Source organism: Thermobia domestica, chromosome 5 (genome assembly GCF_964235325.1).
Source record: "Thermobia domestica chromosome 5, izTheDome1.hap1.1, whole genome shotgun sequence".
Taxonomy (NCBI): domain Eukaryota; kingdom Metazoa; phylum Arthropoda; class Insecta; order Zygentoma; family Lepismatidae; genus Thermobia; species Thermobia domestica.
The window spans coordinates 205,996,669-206,021,270 of record NC_137458.1 but is presented as its reverse complement, the minus strand read 5'-3'; the positions used below and the strand labels follow the sequence as shown (position 1 = coordinate 206,021,270).

Here is a 24,602-nt window from a genome sequence, read left to right as displayed (position 1 = left end):
TAATGGTTCTCTCTAGGAGTGCTTTACAAGGGCTATATTTCTGTTATAATGGCGCCTATAATATGTTGCAACAAAATTAAATCGCTTGGTCACTAAATCCTTAGTTCCTTTGTTAAGCTCAGGTAAGATGTTCTTTCGCTTAGCTTTAACTTCTTTCTACCAAACCTAGCAGTCGACATCTAGAGCTCACTTGCTTCAATCTACTTACTAATATGATGAGACTAAATGGAAGGAAGCAAGACAAAGAAACGCAACTAGTTCTTGTACCCGCCGAGTCAAAACCATTTTGAATGGTAAATGGAAGTAAGTGAAATTTGTTAATCAGATTCCTTTAAAACTGTAGTTACTTCTCATTTACCTCTGTTGTTAAGGCAAATGTTGTCTGAAGCGGCTGGTATTTAATGCGCATATTGAGTCGTTGTGCAGCTGAAAGAAGGCGTATTCGCTTGTAAAGTTAGCTCTAGAACAAATTAATCAAACCTCAAGTACAGAAGATATAAATGTTTCAGTGTTTGATGACGGAGACCCATCATCTGCTCCAGGTCCAGTAGAGTCACATTTTCCCTAGGAGCAGAGAAAACTTGCAAATCACTTGCAGTAAACTTGAATTCCTAGTCAGCCCAGTTTGCATCCAGTTTGATTGGAAAACGTACAAGCATGCCGCAAGCTGAATTCCAGTAACGAAGTTACATGGGGGCAACCTTGCATTCAGTGTTCCGTTTAGGCTTCACGCAAGCGTTTTAAAAATATACTCAACAGCCAACAAATGGCCTGTGATGCTATGATGCTCTGCGAAGGGTCTAAAGCATCGCTTGCAAGTACAACAAAAGGCTGGTTGTATGGAAGCACACATTTCAAGTGCAAGAGTAGAAAGCCAAAAGCCAAGCACGCGCCAACTGGCCAAAAGCTTTCTTGCTACTAGGGTTGAGATCTGTTCCGAGTCAATTGAACAAACCATTGCTGCTGCGATAGCTGGTCCTCGGGTCGACGAAGACGAATTCGCAGAAAAATCATCATACACTGCCGATCCTCAAACTTGGCAAGTTTACAAAGCAGAACACACGGTAGAGACATCTTCTGTTGAAGAAACAGAGAAAGAAGATTATTTTCTGGCAGATAATATATTGTGCAGGTCAAAATAAGAATTGGACTCTATTTACATGCCTAATTCAAGTATTAAACCAAGAGTGGGGACAGCAGTCTATTATTAGACACACTTTTATGTCCGCATATGCAGTTCACGGAAAAATCGAATCTAAAATGCAAAGAATGGAAGCAATTTATAACTTTGAGGGATTTGAAAATTTAATTTCAAAAGCCGATAAAATCATTCCTCGAGTTGTGAAAGTATCCGATTTCAAGGATTGGGTGAGTGGAGTTAAGCAGAGAAAATCAAGTTCACTTCCTTTCCTTGCGAGGTAAAATTCATCAAAGAAGAAAGTGGCATATTCTACAAAACTAGTTTTACTCAACGTGAACATAGTAAGGCAGGTATCCGCAAGAAGACCTTTCATTCCTTTACACAAAGTCATGCAACTCCAAGAGGCTTTAACAGTGAGAACAAGAAAATACTATTAGCAAGAAAACAGACTTTAATTCCTACCTACTATAAGAAATTCTGGCTCGACATTCCGCTGGTCATCTTGTAGAACTGTTTTAAGACCGTAAAATAGAGAAACTCATTTGAAATCCTAAACTTGCCAAGTGTTTTTCTTTGATAGTAACTAGACTATTACAAAATTCACAATATTAAAATATCTTTTTAATACATTGTACATTTTCTTTAAACTTTCGTTAAAGATTGTGCTTTGAATCTGTAAGATTGTATTGATTAAACTTAAAAACCTTTTTATTATTGATAAATCTAGAGAGGTTCGAATTACTTCAAACAATGGTAAAAGGAAGTAGCTGCACTTATTTCCTTTTACGTTGGTGTGTCAGTATTGAAAACATCGTTCGGTAGCAATCAAAAAGAAGTAACTGCTTTTTAAAAATGATGAATTATTTTTTTTATTTTTCAGTATAACTATGTATTAATATCAACAATTAGTGTTCATTGATGCCGAAAAGAAAAGAAAGTCTTTAACAGTAACGTAATTATCAAAAATTACCTTTCTTGCTGTTTTTCTCAAAACAAATAAAACGTAGATACTTACTTCCTTTTACCTTTGGGCGGCCGAATGCAAGGGCGCCGATCCTGGCGGGGCCGGGGAGCTCGGGCCCCCCAACGCTCATGTGGGACCACTAGTGTACTTATGAATATACAATATTTGGCATAATTTGAATGCAATTTGTCTTAACATCCACATATAGCCCTATATACCTTCTGCGTCTGAGTGGGCCACCCAAATTTACAGAGAAATCGGCGCCCTTGGCCGAATATATCCATGATTAATGACATATAGATTAAAATTGTCATTTATTGTTGTTACATTTTAATTTCTGTTTAACTTATGTAATGTCCGAAAATGTGACATATATCAGTCGATACATTATATCCAGCTGGACAAAATAACATACCTACGGTCAAATTCTCATGCGAAGCTTTCGAGAGATGAAAAAAAAAATGAACTGTTCAGGTGCTAAAATGTATGACAATCAATGCCAGTAGTAATATAGTTTTTATTTTGCTGTGAAAAATTTATATTTATGCATTCTGTAAATAATGTACCGGGAATTGTACATCTACAAAGCCCAATGAAAGGGAGCGTCGAAATGCTTCTTGTCGCTACCTTAGCATAACTGCCCTCTATTCTCACGCGGAGTTTGAGCGTTATCTGTCAGTTGTTTGTTTACAGTGCTTCGTTTATCAGTTCATCGCAAGTGTGTGGGCGATTTTTACAATGGATAAAACTATCGAACAAAGAATCTGTCTGAAATTTTGCATTGCAAATGAAATTACGTGTGTCGAAGCGCTGAAAATATTACATAAGGCTTACGGTGAATTGACTGTATCAAAAATACTTGCGTATGTATGGTACAGTGCATTCAAAAGCGATCGAGAGGTGGTGGAAGATTTGCCTCGCTCTGGACTACTATCAACGTCATCAACTGAACTTAATGCTACGCTAAGTAAAGGAAATGGTGACTAAAATCGTCGTTTAAGCCTAAGAGAGAGAGCCGCTGAAATTTGTGTGTCTCACGAATCAATTCGTACTATTTTAAAATAATGATTGTTTGGGCATGAAACGTGTTGCCGCTAGACTAATGCCAATGCACCATCCCACATAATTGTGAACGAATTTCTGGCCGAAAGCTCAACAAATCTTCTCGAACGACCACCATATTCCCCTGATCTGACTCCGGCCTATTTTTTTTTTTTTTCAAAAATCAAATTACCACTTCGAGGCACAAGTTTTCAGTCGATAGAAGATATCAAAGTGAATTCTCCGCGAGTAGTGAAGTCGATTCCGGGGAAAATGTTTGAAAAATGTTTTAATTATTGAATTATTCTTTGGCATAAGTGTATTATTTCGGAAGAGGCCTACTTGGAAGGCGATACAGTAAATTTGGATCAATAATGCATATTTTGTGTTTTATTGACCAAATCCCGGTACTTTCTTGCAGTGTTGGGCAAAATCAATTGAAATCAATTGCAATTGATCAATCAATTGAAAGTAATTGCACTGAAAATCAATTGCAATTGATTTCAATTGCAATTGATTTCAATTTGTAATTGACAATTAATTTCAATTGCAATTGAATTCAATCATGAAATTTGCAATTAAATTTTCGTCAATTGTTAATTGTTAATTGGTCACCAGGCAATTGAAACTTTTAATTGTTAATTGTCAATTGCAAAGGGTGCAATTGAAACATTCAATTGTTAATTGCAATTGACAATTGAAACTTGTAATTGTTAATTGTAATTGTTAATTGCAATTGAAATCAGCAATTAAAACTGAAGATAAGATAAGATGAGAAAATCCACGAGCACGGTGTTTGTCCACCACAAAGTCCACACTGCGCGAGCTGGGATCGAACCAGGGATCTCAAGCATCGGAGGTGAACGCTCTACCACTGACCCACCGCGCCCCCTGGTAAGAACTACAGTATATACTTATATTGGTGCTCACGGCGTCATTAACTTGTTCCACCACCAACGAATTTCGAGGTACTTTGTTTTGCATCTTTTGTGCGTGTTTTGTGTCGCTTTGTGCGCCTATTCCCACATTTTGTGCATCACCGGAAGTGGGTCAAAATGGACCTACAAATATGGCGGAGCAAATTATTGCACTTCCGCCACCAATGAATTTCGAGGTCGTTTCCTTCACATCGTTTTCTGTCGTTTTGTGCGTCTACTTCCGTTTTGTGCGTCATGGGAAGTGGGTTAAAATGAGTCCCCAAGGTGGGACGAAAATGACCAAGAGTTCCGCTACTATCGAATTTCGAGGTCGTTAATTTCACACCGCGTACCCTTTTGTGCGACTATTTCGACATTTTGTGCGTCACTGGAAGACGGTCAAAATGGGCCTCGAAGGTGGGACGAAAATGACCCACTTCTCCTCCACTACCGAATTTCGAGGTCCTTCCTTTTGCATCGACTACTGAATTTTCGTGCTGTTTCGTGTGTGTATATTGTATTGTCCACTTGTTACATCCCTTTCCCTCCTGGGAAGAAAGCCGTGAAACTAAGTATTTTTTAAATATATTATGTTTATGGTTCTATTCCCCTCGAAAGAACTCTATATGCCCGTCATGCATACAATAGGAATGAGCACGAGCGAGTTCGAGTGAGTTTTCTTTAAAACTCGACTCGACTCGAAGCAGACATCTTTGAGTTCGACTCGAGATCTCGGCTCGAAAAAATTCCCCCAACTCGACTCGAATTCGGATCGAGTTTCCAGTCGAGTCGAACCAATTCGAGCTAAATCCTTTCTGTAGTTCCAAGTGCTACTATCTTCAAGTATCCTACATAGACAATATAATTATCAATGATACTACTACTACTATAACTAATTATTATTATAACACCGTGTACCTGTATAAATATGGAATATAGGCGGTTTGTATCGGAATACTAAAAATTAGTTAACTGTCGATCTCGGTAGTCAAGAAATCTTCAGGAGGCAAGGACATCGGTCACGAGGTTCTTGGTTTGAGTTCAGAAGGAGCAAGTATTCGGGCTCGAGCCAAAAATTGTTAGAAGTTATGGGGCTCCAGCCAAACATGTTTAAAACTGCTCGACCCGGGTTTTGGGTTGTCAACGACTCAAGCGGCTCGCTCATAGCTCATTCACTTATCGAGCCGAACCGAGAATTGAGCCGAGCCAACAGCTCATCCAACCGAGCCAACTCGAGCCAAAGGCTTACACGAGCCAAACCGAACCGAGCTGATTGCTTACCCCAACCGAGCCGGTTCGAGCCATTGGCTCAGTTAAGCTAACTCGAACCCAGCCTATGGACTCGTTTCAACGGAGCTGGTTCAAGCCATTGGCTCAATTGAGCCCAGTCGATGGGTAATCCCAACCAAGCCAGCTCAAGCTGTACGCTCAGTTGAACCGAGCCGGGCCGGTTGACATCACTATCACGGTTGGGCTTCTACTTTGGCTAAAAAAATTGGACCGTGCAGTTCTCAGCCTTGATGGTAAGAACTACAAAAAATGATATGAAATCTTTAGTTTTACGTCCCACGTTTATGCCGGTTAGGCTAAAGGAGACGGTGATGATGGGAAATGAATGAAATGAAGAAAGTGGGAGGAAACGGGAGAACCCCGAGAAAATCCACGAGCACGGTGTTTGTCCACCACAAAGTCCACACTGCGCGAGCTGGGATCGAACCAGGGATCTCAAGCATCGGAGGTGAACGCTCTACCACTGACCCACCGCGCCCCCTGGTAAGAACTACAGTATATACTTATATTGGTGCTCACGGCGTCATTAACTTGTTCCACCACCAACGAATTTCGAGGTACTTTGTTTTGCATCTTTTGTGCGTGTTTTGTGTCGCTTTGTGCGCCTATTCCCACATTTTGTGCATCACCGGAAGTGGGTCAAAATGGACCTACAAATATGGCGGAGCAAATTATTGCACTTCCGCCACCAATGAATTTCGAGGTCGTTTCCTTCACATCGTTTTCTGTCGTTTTGTGCGTCTACTTCCGTTTTGTGCGTCATGGGAAGTGGGTTAAAATGAGTCCCCAAGGTGGGACGAAAATGACCAAGAGTTCCGCTACTATCGAATTTCGAGGTCGTTAATTTCACACCGCGTACCCTTTTGTGCGACTATTTGGACATTTTGTGCGTCACTGGAAGACGGTCAAAATGGGCCTCGAAGGTGGGACGAAAATGACCCACTTCTCCTCCACTACCGAATTTCGAGGTCCTTCCTTTTGCATCGACTACTGAATTTTCGTGCTGTTTCGTGCCCCCATTTCCACGTTTTGTGCGTCACCAGAAGTGGGTCAAAATGGGCTTCCAAGATGGGACGAAAATGACCCACTGTTCCGCCACTATCACATTTCGAGGTCGTTAATTTCACATCGCGTACCCTTTTGTGCGCGTATTTCGACGTTTTGTGCGTCACTGGAAGACGGTCAAAATGGGCCTCGAATGTGGGACGAAAATGACACACTGCTCCGCCACTACCAAATTTCATAGTCCTTCTTTTCGCATTAACTTGTTCCGCCATATTTGTAGGATAACATTGACCCATTTCCGGTGACGCAGAAAACGAGGAAATAGCGCACAAAACGACACAACAAATTTCTATGTACTTAAGCTAAATTTCCATTTAAGTTTGTAAACTTAATTATATGGAAAATTTTATACATTTTTCCTTTACGTTGATTTGGAACTTTTAAATTTTATTTAGTTTTCCACTGAAAAGTATCTATAATTCAACAAGGAAATAATTATTAATTATAATTATTATCTATATAATTGAATGCATTGTAATTTGTTCCATAACAAACACTTTACCATTTCGTACTAGCTGTTATGCCCGTTCTTTGCATGGATCAGATAAAATATCAATGTAAACGAACTGAACAACGGGAGAACAATTAAGAAACATTTCTAAAATTGGATATATTTTGTGTGAATATATATCCAACAACGTACATTTGTTTTCATTGGGAAGGCCGATGGGGGCTTTATTTGAACGTATACACTATCGGGAGTGTCACTATACGTCTGGGTGGCCCCCACCAACCCCCAACCAATACGGCGAAAACTATGAATGTGACAATAACATCTGCCATTTTCTACTACTTTTTACATATGCCGGTAAAAGTCCCTATAATCCTCTGGTTCCAATTTTGAAAAAAACAATGCCTCTGGCGCACAGCCGGTGGGGGCTGTATTTGGAAGTCAACGCCTGTGGAAGTATCACCATTCATCTCAGCGACAGCAAAAACTATGGATTTGACACTAACATCGGTCATTTTCCATTATTTTTACATGTCTCGCAATTCCCCACCCCCGGTGACTCCCGGCCCGCATACAATGGTGGCTAAATTTGAAAATCATCGCTAATGAAAGTATCACCATTGATCTCAGCCACCGCGAAAACTACGGATTTGACTTCGGTCATTGTGGATTATTTTTACGTGTCTCTTGATCCCCTTTATAATGCCCCCTTTCTTAGCTGATGGGGGCTAAATATGAAAGTAAACGCCGTCTTGAGTTTCACCATTGAGCTCAGCTATCCCGAAAACTATGGGTTTGACATTAATATCGGTCATTTTCGATTATTTTTACATGTCTCGCAATTCCCCCCCTCTGGTGACGCAAGGCCCGCATACAATGGTGGCTAAATTTGAAAATCATCGCTAATGAAAGTATCACCATTGATCTCAGCCACCGCGAAAACTACGGATTTGACTTCGGTCATTGTGGATTATTTTTACGTGTCTCTTGATCCCCTTTATAATGCCCCCCTTTCTTAGCTGATGGGGGCTAAATATGAAAGTAAACGCGGTCTTGAGTTTCACCATTGAGCTCAGCTATCCCGAAAACTATGGATTTGACACTAATATCGGTCATTTTGGATTACTTTTACGTTTCTGTATTCCCCCCCCCCCTCCGTTGACCCACGGCCCGCAGCCGAATACGGTGAATTTGGAAGTTAATGCGATCGGAGTTTCACCATTGATCTCAGCGACCGCGAAAACTATGAAATCGACACTGATATCGTTCTACTTTTACATGTCCCAGTAAACGCCCCCCTGAGACCCCCTGGTTCGAATTTTGTTTAAAACTCTTTGCCTTGGTGTGGGACCTGGACCAAGGTATCTTTTACCAAAATTTGGTAACTCTCGGTCGACTTTTCTGGTCTCCAGGCCGGTCCCAGTAAACGTCCCATGGAGACCCCCTAGTAAGGAATTAAAAAAAAAAAATTCGTCTTGGTCTGGGGCCTAGACCAAGCTACCCGTGACCAAATTTTGAAAATTTTCGGTCCACTCGTCTCGTCCACAGGCCGCACAAAGATAGACAGACAGACACACGAACAAACTCTATTTTATTTATATTAGAAAGGTCAGATCCGCGGTTATTGTATTAGTGCGCTGCTTGAGCGATTGATCGTAGAAATTCAAACTCCGATGAGTGATAATTTTATAGGCTTGTTTTATTACAAGTTTAAACTCTTTAGTCAGTAGAGAAGAGGGCGTGAATCATGGGTCAGAGTTCATGATAATGGGTTTTGGTAGGTCTGTGGGTCACAGTGGGTAAGAGTGGTTTATTGTGGGTGGTGGGTCAGAGTGGGTCACGGTGGGTCGTGGGTCACGACGGGTTGTGAGTCAATTGGTCGTGGCTAAAGTTTTCATTGCCACACACCCTCTCTGAACTACAATGTTGAAAATTAATCAGTGAAAATCAATTGCAATTGATCAATCAATTGAAAGTAATTGCTGTGAAAATCAATTGCAATTGAATCAATTGCCAATTAATTTCAATTGCAATTGAATTACAGAATTCAATTGCAATTACTTTCCACTGCAATTACTTTCAATCAATTGATCAATTGCAATTGATTCTCCTTTTTTAATGGCCAACTGCAATTAACAATTAACCATTACTTATTTCAATTGTTAATTGCAATTAACAATTAAATTTACAGATTAATTGTTAATTGTTAATTCAATTGAAATTTGCCCAACACTGCTTTCTTGACAATGTATGTGTCAAAATACACTGCTAACTAGCAAATTGTCCCTGTTGTTTATCTTTTCCTAGCCGTAACACAAATACTCTTTTACACACACAGGTGAACTACTTGTGAAGTTGGCATAATCCATAAACGAGGTTACTTAAAACACCAAATAACTAATCACATCTAATTGAAATGCAGTGAGACATTGTATTAACGTACTGTATTATGCCAATTTCTTTCGATTCTAGTGTTCTAATGAGTTTCAAAATCCGTTGGTTAAAGCGACACCATTGTGCTTCCTTCAATTTAACAACGCGCCCATCGGAAGTAATTTCATTCTCTGCTTCGAAACATCTGTAAAACTAAATATGATCAGATGTGTATTCTCTGCTTTCTTGTAAATTTTGGTATGCCCATGCTTCAGCTCAACTCTATTCGTATCTCTACTGTTATTTTGAAAGTTTTATCATTCTTAATTAAATTTCATTTTTCTTTCCATTTCCACTAGTTTTGAACCATATGTTTCCCATTACAAATTAATTTTGTTGACGTAAGTTTACACACAAATTTCATTTCGTTTTAGCTATATTACCTTCCTCTCCTTTTCACATAAAAGCATTCATATTACTCACAAAATTACTCAATATCTCTATCTACAATTTCTTCTATTTTTAAGTCATTTCTTCCAATAGAATTAATTAAATTATAAGTTTTAAGTTATAATATAAAAGAATCAGAATTGAAAATGCATTTACGAGATAGGGTAAGTAAATAGTTACAGGAGAAAAAGAGCAAGTAAATTTTATATGATGTTATTAAGTAAGTGCTATATAGTATATGTTGGATTGTTAGCACACGCTACGTGTTTCGTGGATTATAATTCTTTCTCCGTAAAAGCCGGCAGTAACAGCATGGAATTTGATAGCTACCGTTTCCTTTCTCTCTTCTTATTTTTTTCCTTTTCTTTCTTTTTAATTTTCCTTTTTTTTTTTTTTTTTTGTTAGAAAGACGATACAAAATCGTTACTCACTTGCACAAATTTAATATGGTGACATAGAAAACCAGACAAGGGGGAAATGATTTCTTCTTTAAATTTTTCAGACCTAAATTTTGAACTTCTTTAAAATTTTCGGACCTAACTTTGAACCCTGTAGGAGTGATAAATTTGGTATTTTGGGAATTTATGTTCCTGCAAAGTATGAATCATATCATTTCTTTGCATGAATTCAATTTGGTGGCATAAGAGCAGAAAGCGCAACTGACTATAGTCAAACGTGTATGAATTACCGAAATTTGATTGGCAATTTTCATGACACTGTGTGAGTCTATCGTTTCCAGATGTGACAAAGTGAGACTGTTACGTCTATACGTTTAAATGAAGTCATCCAGGAGGCAATTCGGATAAAATTACTTTTTGTGACAACTTTAATAAATTGCCTGTTCTCGAGTTCCAGAAAGCGACTTAGCAAATAATAAATATCGAGAGTGGGTAAAGTTATTTATAGGTGATTTTGGGTAAATTCATTTGAAGAGAGGAGCTAGTAATTTTAGTAATAACCTTTACGAAACGAGAATAGCCTACATTTCAGTTTGTTATTACATTTCAAGGTAATGGGATGCAGTTTTCAGGTGTGAGAAAAGATTTTAGCTAAGCATCGATTTCGAGCGAAGTCATTTTGTAGCAAGTACGAGAAAAAAACTCGTTCCGGTAGGAACGTTATCAATATCTGTGGAATAGGATGAATATACGGAGAAAACAATTTAACTAGGTCTCGAGTTTTTCAAAAGCAGTTAAAGGTTGAGTTAAGATAATTCATTTCGAAGGCAGAGGTGATTCACTATTTGTCTAACAATTTGTGTGGAATGAGATGATTCTACAGGCTTTTTTTAATGCTGAAGACTGCTTTAGATAACTCTTAAAGCTAGAGAAAGTCACTTAGGAGAATTTCTTGAGCATTTTATACAACTCAACTAATTTTAAACTTAATTCAGCGAGTTCTTGAAACAAGAAATGTGTATGCCTTTCAAGTGTTTTTCATTAACCTCATGCGAAGAGCGGGTATTTCTGGTAATATTACTATAATACCTGTATCTTCTACATACAGGGCCCAAATGTATGGTTTTATTTAATAAAATAGTTTTATTAGTATTAATACTTGGGATACTACTACCTTAAATTACTGTATAACCCTGTAACAATTGATTTTTTTTTTTCAGATATACCTTCAAAGCTTTTAACACTGCAGTGGAATAATTCGCCTCTTAAAATGAAAAACAGTACCTGGGGATCCACAGATCTGGAACTTCCTAGCTTTAAGTGTAGGTTTAAAACAGGAGATTTGACGTCTCCAGGTGAGCTCAGACTTTTAAACTATACTTTTACACTATACTCCTGTTTAAGAACTCTTTCACTTTACATTCAAACGACAGATGTAATACTGTACAGCTGATATATACTAATACAAAAAGGTAGTAAACTCATTCATGGTCAAACATGATTTCAGCAAGGGAGATCCGAATTCAATTCCCAGTAGGAGCTCATATGCTCCGGATCTACGTTTCACATAGTCTTGGAGCAGAAAATGGATCTAACTTAAGTTTGATGAATTAATTAATGTAATAATAATGTACGAGAATGGTTCAATAATTATTGTCCCTGACCTATAAGCAGTATTATTTTTCCAAAAAAAGTCTCCTTTCATAGTAATGCACTTCTTCCCCTTGAGGGGCTCCTTCAACTTTGGGAACAAATGAAAGTCACTAGGGGCGAGGTCGGGTGGCTAGGGAGGATGTTCCAACACATTAAAACCAGCAGCATGGATTGCGGCACCTGTAAGATGGCTTTTGTAGGCCGGAGCATTATCTTGGTGGAAGAGCACTGTTCGCTGCAAGATCCCGCGCCGTTTATCCTTGATTGCTTCGCGTAACTTAGGGATTAGGGCTGCATAATAGACCCCCTTGATAGTATGTCGAACCTCCACGTAGTCAATATGGAGCACCCTTCGCATCCCAAAAAATTGTGGCCATAACCTTGCATGCTGATGCTTGCATCTTGAACTTGCGTGGGAGAGGCGAACTGCTGTATCGCCACTCCATGCTCTGTCGTTTTTATTCGGGATCATAGTGGTGGAGCCACGTCTCATCCACTGTCACAAATCTATCATAGAGCTGTTTCAGGTCTGCCCCCATAACCTCCAAACCAGCCCTTGAACATCGAACTCTGTCTTTCTGATTTTCACGAAATAACATTTTGGGTACCCATCGCGCTGACACCTTTCTGAATCCCAAGTGTTCATGCTCAATGGTTTCCACTGAGCCTACAGAGATGTACATGATGTCTGCTAACTGTTGCACCGTGATTCGTCTGTCTGCTATAATCATATCATGCACAGCATCAATGTTTTCTGGGGTGCATGCTGTTGTTGGAGGACCAGCATCAGGGGCCTCTTGTCAGCTTTCCCTGCCGCAATGGAAGTTCTTTACCACCTGGTAGGACGAAGACCCATCACCCAACACACTGATTATGTTCTCATGAATCTCCTTTGGGCTTAAATCTCTTTTTTTGGAGGTACTTGATGACAGCTCGTCGTTCGGTTTTCTCCATTTTTTCAAGGTAGGTGCCACCTCTCACATCTGAAACGACAAGAAAGAATATTAATATAGCAGCTGTGGTTCTGAAATTTAGCATATTGGCATCTAACACATTAGGCTACAATATCCCCCATCAGCCATCCCAGTTAAAGTATTTTAAATATGCCGGGGACAATAATTATTTAACCTCCCTCGTACTCTGTATGTGTGTATGTTTTTTAACACAAAAACTATTTAGCGATTTCAACGAAGATTCCACCAATTTTTTTCGCCCAATCTCGGAATAATTATAGCACTGATTACCCTGATGAACCACTCCCTATATTCCTAATGGAAATTCAAATCGTTCCCACAATGCAACAAAAGTGACTCTGCGACACTACCGGCTAGAGTTGTAATTAACTGCATCGTCTGCTACTGGCAGTAGTTAAGTGTATCATTTGCTAATTCTATCAGACTCACGCGCTTTGAATGATTTGATTCGTTCTTGATTTTAGTGGTTTGTAGTACCCAACTTCCTTGAGTGGAGCGCCACAGTCTCCACAGTTTCAGCAGAAAGAGCAGCTGAAACCTCTTATACTATATTATTACTTTACGAATTATAGGATCCTATTTCTTCTTTCTTCACCAATCATTCTCCGCTTATTAATTATTAAAGTCGAAGCCATAAAGTTTATTCGACTATATCCTTATTCTTGTTCATTGAGTTAAATTTATAAAATTAATATTGAGCTTTATATTCGGTGGAAGTAAAACATTAAGGAAGAAATTGATTTTAGGTCTGTTCCCAGTGGCGTAGGGAAGGGGGGGGGCCGGAGGGGCCGGCCCCCCCCAAAGAGGTCCGACAATGTACTTTGGTACTTTGATGTTTGTAATTTTTTATATATATCTATGTTTATATATTTTTTTTGTTTGTAATTTTTCTATATGTACCTATAACAGCACTTGGGCCCCCCCCAAACACACATCCTGGCTACGCTACTGTCTATTCCGAATCAAGTCAGTTTGTACAGGGTGTTCAGAAAGTAACTATGCAGTTCATAACTTGCCATATTTTATTTTCCATAAACCACTTTAAACAACTGTAATTAACTCGGAGCTAAACTTTAATGTCATGGAAGTTATAAGAGATGCTGGAAATGATCTCCTTGCACTTGAAGACACAGTTGAATTACTAATTGACAATCATATCAGTCATCACTTAGCACACAACATGGCACTGCATAGTTACTTTCTGAACACCTGGTATTTTTTATTATAGTAAAAGTTAAATATAACATTTTATCCCTTTCCGCACGGGAGTAGAAATTCTTAGATTATTTCCATAAAACCGGTTTTTCCATACTACATGAAACATGTATAGAATATTTTTGTGAAAAATTGCATGGATGCATCGTAGGTTCTAAGAAAGTGGGCCCGCACAATTTTGCGTGTTAGGTTTTAATTGCGCCAGAAATCAAAATAATAGATCCGTACGAGTGTGCGGGTTTGGTTGCATTTGTAGTATCCTTCAAAATAGTAGACCCTCGATTTGTGCTCGTTAGATGTTAGTAAATTGATATCCATTACACGAAATGATTTGTTTATTAAAATACTAAAAAAAAAGTACATTTTTGCTTCTGGGTTATTATTTTAGAACTACTGTAAGTACCTCAAATGCCATAATGAAATGTTTTTATACGGTCTTATTTTTATCTTAGTAATTTGAACATTTGAATAGCTTTACCTGACGTTAAAAGATTTGAAGCAGTTCTTTTCTTTCGACAAACACAAGTAACAATCACATTTTTCACATCGGGTCTTTGTTCTGCTGTTACATCCTTCCGGTTTACACATTCTTGGCGATTGCATGTCATTTACTGTTGGCAAATGATCATATCCGTCATAACGCTTATCTGCTACAGATCTGTTGGATGGTATGTAGCATTTTCTTTAAAAAAATCTCCTCTGCGGAGAACAATCTGCCTTAGTGTTTATACAGGATTCATCAACAACTCTTTTCGAATCCACATCACGTTTATCTATTTCTAGAGCACATTCTTGATCAGAGCCAGATTAAGGAGGGACTTAGGGGGGATATAGCCCCGGGCCTGCAGATGGACAGGGGCTTACACAATGATCAAAATCTCAATTGACTATCTAAAAAGAATCATAAAGATACAATCATCGTCATAAAATATCACCAAACTATGAAACATATTCCCTTAACTTTCCTACTGTACTTTCACAGAAATGTGTTTGGTGAAGTCAGCAGGGTCACATTTTTTGAAGCCCCGGACCACCAAATGGATTAATCTAGCCCTGTTCTTGATCTATGTCTTCAAGGTCATTTATCATTGTACTCGCTGGACAAGTCGCTGGTATCTGATTCATCTAATAATTGTATGACGTCAATATAAGACAGTCCTACGAAAAAAACGAGATTACTGTGTAATTTAATAGCTTTGCTGCAAGGTATTGCCATTCAGAATGTCAAATTCTACTATTTTTTAGTTGTCACCAAAGGAACTCATAGTCTACTAAATGGCATAAAGTGAAATAATATCTGATCAAATTATATTCAATTAAATATGTACAAAGTAAACTACAGAGGTTGTTCAGTCAGAGAGTTGTTGTACATTTGGCCAATTTCGACTTACCTAAAAATTTAGAAGAATCCATGGCGCCAGGTCCGTAAGTGCTCGATGTATTTCCCTTGGTTCCTAACAATAGCCCGACAACGTAATTTCCACTGTAATAGGCTTCTCTGAATAACTGGGAGGGGAATCTTGTCCCATTTCCCTTGAACAGCTTTCCAAAGTCGTTCCGCAGTTGTCACACGCCGTTTTCCCAAAGCCAGCTTCAGCAATCCAAATCCACAATAGTCCATAGGACTTGCATCTGAAGATTTAATAGGTACCTCATTGAAAGGTATCACCTGTATACCACTTGCCTCCTCCATCTCCCTGTAGAATGCGAGGGACGATCGTAAGGTATGTGATGAGGCCTTGTCCATGTGAATGAGCACCAGATTGGAGTCATTTCCGTACATTGTTGGAATCTCATGCTCGTAGATCGTCCGATGATCTGCTCCTGAAAATACTGCGAATTTATTTTGCAGTTCTTCGCCACGCTAGGAATCTTCAGTTTACCTCGGTAACAGTAGCCAGTAATGACCATGAACCCTTTTGGGAAGGATTCTTTACAGACGCAGACTCACGTTCTGAAGCTCTTGGCGCCTTTCTCTCGGTACATGATGGCTCTCGGTTTGCCGCAGTCGGAAAGGTAAATCCATGCTTCATCGAGCGTTACGACGTACATCCACCTTTGTTTTGCCAGATGCCGTTCGTACAGCTTCCGGGCGTTACACTTTCGTTCCTTTTGGTGGGCATCCGTGAGAAGATGGCCGCGAGCTTTCATGACATTCCAGCTTGAGTTCATGGTGTAACGTTCGGCTCACTGTCCCAAAAGACACGTCAAGGTGATTAGCCATGCACCTTTGTGTTGGCGGATTTTCTTGCATTGCCATTTTGTGAAGTTTCCTCTGCATGGTGGAGGTGGCCTTGGTGCATTCCCGCTTCCTAGGCAACTTCGTTGGTGATCCAAATGGTGGAGCTTCATTGACCTTGTACTTTTTAATAACATTTTATTCCACTTAAACTGATGTTGCAACCATTCTTCTTGCGCTGTTTTCTAATGACAGAAACACTAAAGTGGGTGTCATAAAGAGCCTCAACATAGCCTTCCCAAAACCGGCTTAGTTTGAACGGCATTTTGATCACAGAGCGGAAACCCACACACTTGGAAACAAATTTAACACAACACTCACAACAATGGTGCTGTTTTGTGTGTTATTGTCGTTCGGGCGGAAAAACAACTCCGTTACGAGGAAGCCACTGCACAACACTGCAGGACGCCACGAGCCAGGTCGGGTGAGTCCATTCTGCCCGGGAGAGGTAAGGAACGAAATCGGCCAAACGTAGGCTGAACAACCTCTGTAAAATGGGAATTAAGAGAGGTCGGTGATAGCCATTAATTGTCGAGCGACATAAAAATTTTATTGCAAAACATTCTCAAGCCAATACTTTGTACACATAAAAATTGACTTGATATCGGGCCAGGAAAATTTTGAAGAGAATTAACCTCTCTTTGCATGAAGTGTGTACATAGAATTAAAACATTATCCAAAATTACAGTATATTTAAGTATTTTTATCACGCTATATTTGATGAAAAGGCTCAAGAAGAATCTAGCGCTTCTGTCGATAATATTATTTACAAAACGAGAAATAAAGCCTAACCCGTACGATCGTGCTACTTGTATTTTTCTTCTAAATTACATACTATAGAACAAATTAACTACATTGTTCTATACATTGTTAACATATTAAAATTCTTTAGACAATTAAGTCATAAAATACAGTGACATCAAATATCGAAACAGCAAAGAAGTTAAAAAAATATAAATATTTTTAAGCCATGCCGTCTTCAGTTCAGCTGAATGAAACTCTTCAAAGTCCACATGGTTTGCTAAATTGCAACAAAGAAACAAATTAAATTCGTAGTGCGGACCTCGCACTATCGATCGAAGCCGTAATGAGCGTGAAAAATGTAAACTTTTCGCTTGTATAATACAGCAAAGCTACTCACACAAATGTGCGGATACGGTAGGAAAGGGTTATAGCACCGAATTGTGCAAAATTGTTCATAGCATATAAGTAGATTTATATAGTTATTAATTTTATATTCATTGCATGTCGCTTCATCTCCATGGAACTGACCAACAGATAGAAAACAATAACTTATTTCTTTGTATTTAATTCTTTGGATTGCCTGATGATTTCCATGGGATGAGGTGAAGCAATCATTTTGGGAGACCTAGGAGCTAGATTTAACTACGTCCTGAATTTAAGAAAACTCATCTTCTAGGGAGAACATCACGACGACGGGGCGTATTTTCGAAACTCTAGGCATAAGGCATTGTGAACGGGGTTACGCTTGGCAACAATGTAGGAAAAATAAATGACGTTTATATCGCGATCACGAGTCATGACCTACATATAGCACAAAGTAAAACTCAACAGCTGTTGGCCCTAGTAGCCGAGTGAGAGGAGTTAGCTACGAGCCTTCATACCGCGAGGACGTGCTTTGTCGCTGGTGCGGTTTTTGTGGTGTGAGTGTTTGAACTACGCAGTACTGGTTATTGATATACTATTAGTGCCTTTCACTATCTGTATATATATATAGATAGACAAATAGAAGTGATATACAGATTTGTTTCTGTGTTGATACTGCATATACTGCATTGATATCAGTATGTCCCAGAATATTCGTACGAATACTGTGAAATTCGAATTCGATAAGAGTACAAGATCCAGGCGGCCATTAGCACTTGAGATACATAAATGGCTAAGTGAGAACTTCGCACCCTTATTAACTGAGGCAACGGCCATACAACTGCATAATGAGGAATATTGTATATATGTGAAAATAGGTGATGTGCATAAGTTTAACGTATTTATGTCGAATAACCCAGAAACAGTGAATTTCCGCCACAGTGATGGACTGATAAGTGAAGTACGAATTACAGACGCCGCCTCTGCTTTGACTCGCGTACGCGTTTTGGATTTGCCTATGGAATTGCCGGATGAGATGGTAATGAATGTATTAAATGAATATGGAACTGTACATAACGTTACTCATGAAAAATGGCCTGCATATCTCCCATACCCTATTTATAATGGAGTACGTATTATTTCCATGGAACTGAAAAAAACCATTCCATCCAAAGTGTTTTTTGCCAACCAGAAAGCCACGGTGATGTACCAGGGGCAACAAACAACGTGTTGGATATGTGCCTCCCCCGGACACGTCCAGTCCTTTTGCCCAAAGAAGAGAAATGTAAAACCACCCGCATCGCAACATGCTGAGGAACTCCGGATGACGGAAATATTTAAAGGAACACTTCCATCTACCAGGCGATATGCGAATGCGCAAGTTGCTGAGACTCTACCGCGAATGAGAACCCCGCCAAATGAACTGCCGAGAAGTGATAATAGTGTGCCTCCTCTTAATGATGAAGTTGCATTTCCGGCTTTATTCAAACCCGTTGATGCATCTCATTCGTCTCTAACATCTCCAGCGATAGTGAGTGAAGTGATGCCTTCTGCCATCTCTGGGCCTACTCAAGAACTACCTTCGCCAGTGCGCGCTTCTGAAACAAGTGAAATGTGTGAGTCGTCTTCCCAGCGAGTAAACAAAGTAAATAGTAAAACCCACGAACAGCAATTAAGTGCCACGCATATATTGGACGAGGAAGCTGATTCGCTGCCTTTAGGTAAGAAACGAAAGCCAAATCTTGCTGCTTCCCCCCATTCGAGTGATGTGTGTACCGAAACTTTTAGTTATGATTTAGATACTTCCTCCATAACATCTAATGACCAAGTAGAAACAGTATCATCAGTGGAAAAAGTAGAAAAACATGCTAATCAGTTGTCTGTTGAATCTATCTACTCGACAAAATAGTCTGGGTCCAGAGACAGTTCCATAGCATATTTCTACGTATTGTGCATCGATATGTCGATTGGCCTTGTACTTTCTTTTCCTCAGACATTTGTCTGCCTTTATCTTTTTTTCTGCAGTTGTAGTATTATTGTTTCCAACAGTAATATGCCTCTGCCTAATGCGCGGTCATTTTGTACACTCAATTTAAATGCTATATCAAACTTCTCTAATCAATGCTTACTGCAACACTTTGTAACGCAAATTGATGCCGATTTTCTTCTGTTTCAAGAAGTGGAATCCTCCTCATTTTCCTTTTTACCGGCATATATTGCTATTATCAATCAAGGTGAACATCAACGGGGAACCGCTATTTTGTACAAGAAAGGTATACAAGTGGACGATGTAAGATGTTTACCTTCCGGGTTGGCAATTCGTTGCCGCTCAGAAGGGTTCACAATTATTAACATTTATTCACCATCGGGGACGCAAAACCGCTTACGCAGGGAACAGTTTTATAATGAAGACATAGTGCCGTTGTTACCAGTAGTACCAGACAAACTTATCATGGCAGGAGACTGGAATGCGGTGGAATCACCATTAGACACATCAGGACATTATATACCATGTAAGGCTATGCAAACTCTTATCTCACAGCTTCACCTACGCGACGTTTGGTTATTATGTCATGCAGAACGACAAATGACGTACCGCTCCGCCCGAGTACAATCACGTTTAGATAGGATCTATATATCAGACGTATGCCGGCTACATATTACAGAAGCGGCCTTGCGCATCCCCTCTTTTTCTGATCATGTAGCCGTCTACATTACCTGCAAGTTCCCACAAGCTGTGAGTCGATCTGTTGGTCGCTCATATTGAAAATTGCCATCTCGACTTTTAAACCGCGCTGATATTAAACACTTCTTCCTAGTAAGTGTCAGTATTGGTGTAAACAACAGCGCTATTACCACAGCCTTAATCAGTGGTGGATAGCTTACGCAAAACATAAAATTCGTTCGTTCTTTCAATGGCAAGCTCGCGAAACAAAGACCGATCTTCTCCATACCCAGGAATATTATTACAAAATTCTGCATGACATATGGTCACAACCGAGCACACCGGAAAATTTTACGCTCATGAACCACATTAAAGCCAAATTACGTCAAGTGGAACATCAACTTTTTTCTAAGTTGTACAGCCGCACACATCTTGGTGAACAACTGGAAAATGAAAAGACCACCTTCTATCATTATATGCGCAATGTGTACCGTAATGCCTCCAAATATATAGATTGTCTTAATGTAGGTGGGGAACAAACTCTCTACAATTTTGATGATATTCAAAATGAGTTTGTTCGTTATTATCAGCAAATGTATGACACACCTCAGGATACGTTGATGGACATACAAGACTTTATAGATTTTCCTTTACCGCATGCCCCTCCCGACGCCTTGGATTCCCTCATGAACCCTTTTTCGATCGAGGAATTGATGAGTGTTTTGAAGAAATCTCATAATATCTCCAGCCCTGGGCCTGATGGACTCCCGTACCTATTCTATAAGCAATATTGGGATATTGTGGGTCAGACAGTACTTGAAATAATGAATGAATTATTGCACGCCTCTAATATTCCACAGAATGATGGTATCTTGATACTCCTTCCTAAAAAATCCGGACGATTTTCTCTTGACGACTTTCGTCCCATTACGCTTCTGAATACCGATCTTAAAATATTGACCAAAATGATTGCTAGCCGCTTAAAACCCATCTGTAGCCAGCTCATCAGCCCCTATCAAGCTGCACTCAATCCTACGTATAATATGCAAGCAGCACTATCCAAACTGCGAGATATTATTTCATATTACCAGTTTAAATGTCTCCCAGCCTGTGTAGTCTCATTTGACTTCCGGAAAGCGTTTGACAGTATGACCCATCAATATATCTACGCGGTACTTAAGGCATATGCATTTCCTCCATCCTTCGTCAGCCTCATTACTACGTTATATAACAATGCATCCTCCAAAATTCATTTAAATGGTCATTTGTCACCTGCTATAGACCTTAAACGTGGTATCAGACAAGGCTGCGCGCTTTCGGTATATTTATTCAGTCTCGGACTTGACCCTCTACTACAAAAAATTGCGAGGGATCAAGATCCACTATTACATGATTTTCACAAGCTTAATATCCAAGCATACGCAGATGATGTTACACTACTCTGTACTGAATTTTCTCATCTTCAAAAAGCAATGCAACATATTGAGCGGTATTCTTTGCTCAGTGGACAAATGCTCAATACACATAAATCTAAGCAATTATTGTTTCATAACTGGCAATGTCCGGATTCCACGCCGAACCCTTGGAACGTGCAGTCGGTCTCCGTTCTTAAAATTCTTGGTATTACATTCACTAATGATGCCAAAAATCAACAGCAGCATATATGGAACCCGATCATAACCCAAATGCGTATACAAAGTCAAGCAGATAAACCACGCGCGCTTCCCTTGTATCAACGGGTATGGTATGCTAACGCCTACCTTTGCTCAAAACTTTGGTATGTGGCACAAATTTTTCCTTTAACAGAAATGTATGCCAAGAAAATAGATTCCCTCATTGGGTGGTTTCTATGGAAAGGATGCCTTTTCCGAGTTCGACGGTCGGTTTTGTCCCTCCCATATGCTCACGGTGGACTCAATTTGATTAATATTCGACAGAAAGCTAAAGCACTACTGTTAAAAAACGTACATGTACAGTCTTTAAATGCACATTCACACACTGCACAGTGGTTAACGTGCTGGACAGCCAGCCTTCATGGAAATAACCCTCCTCACTTACGCCATGATAATCTTTGTCCATCCTATCTACGTGACCTCATCTTAAACTGGGCATATCTGCCCACCTTGTCCCCAGAACAGGCCGGTAATACACGCATTTTATACACCATACTTCAACAACAGCACGACAATTCTGAAACTGCTTCTATAATCATGCACCATCCACACCACAACTGGTTCGCGATTTGGCAGAATTTGAATCATCCTCTCCTCACCAGTGAAGTGAAAAGTCTGTGGTACCAAGCAATTCATAATCTGATTCCCACCAATGAACGCTTGTACGCTATTCATCGCAGTCATACTAACTTATGCCTTATTTGTGAACACAGAGATACCTTACACCATCGCCTTTCGGAATGTTTAGATGCTAGACCAATTTGGAATCAACTTATTACTTGGCTGGCACTCATCTGCCGTAAACCTAAACAGTATTTTACGGCGAACATTTTTCTTTTCACTGACTATCACTGGTTTCCGCCAACTCGGAACACAACCGTTACCTGGCTCCTCGGTACTACTCTTTATTACTTGCTTCACACTAGACCTCACTGTACAGCAATTGAATATTTTGATTATTTGCAACGTTCCCGGTGGAAACTACGGCGTTGGGTGGAGGAAAACAAATATTTCGCAAATTTTTTACATGTCATATTTGATTAGTCGATTTTTTTTTCTAGTAGTGTGAACTTACGAGTACAGCATCTTGACTCTTTGTATTTATATATATTTCTCATGTATAGATTCCAGTTTCATAATTATGTACTGTTTTAACACCCATGGTTCTTATGTAGTGTTGTAACCTGGACTTTGTATTTCAGAACATCATGAATAAAAACAAGAAAAAAAAAGTGAGCTAGTGCAACATGCTAGTAAGGAAAATCGCTGCTGGCGTGGGTACGAATCCTGCGTTAGGGAAGTTTTTCTTATTATTTTTAATTTTTTTTATAATACTTCTTTCGTTAAAATAAGGTTGCCCTTGTACTTATACAGATCCATAGCAAAAGTAATAATAATAATAATAATAATAATAATAATAATAATAATAATAATAATAATAATAATAATAATAATAATAATAATAATAATAATAATAATAATAGTAGTAGTAGTAGGAACGGGTTAGAATGCAATTCAGCATTCATTTATTTCCGTGCGATGTTGCCAAACCTAATGCCTTCTGGCTAGGGCTTAGTGTATTTCGAAAATATGCGACGACGGGGGATCCTGAACTTCAGAAACCTGCTAGATGAGTTTCTTAAGGGTCAGAAATGCCTTTGAGAAAACTGCAAACATATGGGCTAGTTTACAACATCGAGTTCAACTATTTCTTTCTTTTTTCCTCTCTAGTTGATAACAAAGTAACTAAGAACAATTTGTACAAAATTTACGTTAGAGGAAAATGTAAAATATCTAGTGTTGTAAAATTTCCGGAAATTTTGAACACGTGGAAAAAACTTTCTTTTTTCGGAAAGATTCAAACATTTTAGAAAATAATGTTTTATTCGTATATCATTTCTCAAAATATACATTATTTTTATTTAACTTTAATACTGCAAATTCAACAACTATAATAGGTGTAATGTTCCTAGCTAATAATAATGGAATTGAATGAAGTGTGGATGATTTTGATTCAACTTTCAGAGCTATAAGAATAAATCCACTGACTGACCCATTGGTTTTCTCATTAATAGATTTCAGAAACCAATAGGGTAGTACCTTGAAATTTTATAGAAATAATTCCCTTATGCTTAGATTACATAAGATGGGAGTTCGGTAGATTCGACTCCTCAAGGGTTAAAGAGAGGCTAAAAAAGATCGTCTGGCATTCTTCAGATCTCCGAAACTATTAGGAATAGAACTTCGAACTAATATTCTCATACACTAGTTTGCAGATAACACGGGATGTTGCAAGATGCAACCCCTCGAAATGCAAAAGAAAGACCTTGAAGTTGAGATGCAAAAGGAAGTCAATCTGCGCATTTCACACAAACTATTGCTTAGGCCATATAGCTACTTGTTGAAAGAGTAGCAATGCAAAATAAACTATGTACTGCTTCCAGCTAGAAAGTTTCACAGGTAGCTTAATGTTTGCGTCTGTGTCGATCAGGAAATAACCGATTTATGGTTATTGTTCGAAGTTGAACCTTTGTCTACTGTGTTATTTCCTGCACTTAAAATATGTTAAATACGAAATTACCAACCTGAACCGTACCAAATAAGAGCATAAGAGTAGATTTGCACCTAGCTCCAGCAAGTATGAGGAGAATGGAGAATATATTGTGAATGTATATTTTTCGGAAATGCAAATATATATATATATATATATATATATATATATATATATATATATATATATATATATATATATATATATATATATATATATATATATATATATATATATATATAAAAGAAAAGGAAGAAAGAAAGAAAAAAGGAAAAAATATTTTTTACAATCCCTGGCCACATACTTCTCTTTAAAACACTATATTCTCATAATAGGCGTATAGGAAATTATTATTGAAATAGAGATACAAGGCATTTTTAAGAGGTGGAAGATTTTCAAAACAAAATTCCATTTCTATAGTTAAGTAATTGCAGT

General features: G+C 38.8%; 1 protein-coding gene across 1 annotated transcript in view; it reads left to right on the top strand.

The window, feature by feature from the left end:
- LOC145685372 (glutamate-gated chloride channel alpha-like) overlaps positions 1 to 24,602 on the top strand; it is a 198,619-nt gene that overhangs the window by 142,082 nt on the left and 31,935 nt on the right. Inside the window, exon 9 of the mRNA XM_081757761.1 lies at positions 11,311 to 11,445. Within this exon, the coding sequence (XP_081613887.1) occupies positions 11,311 to 11,445 (135 nt within the window). The remainder of the gene's footprint in view (positions 1 to 11,310; positions 11,446 to 24,602) is intronic.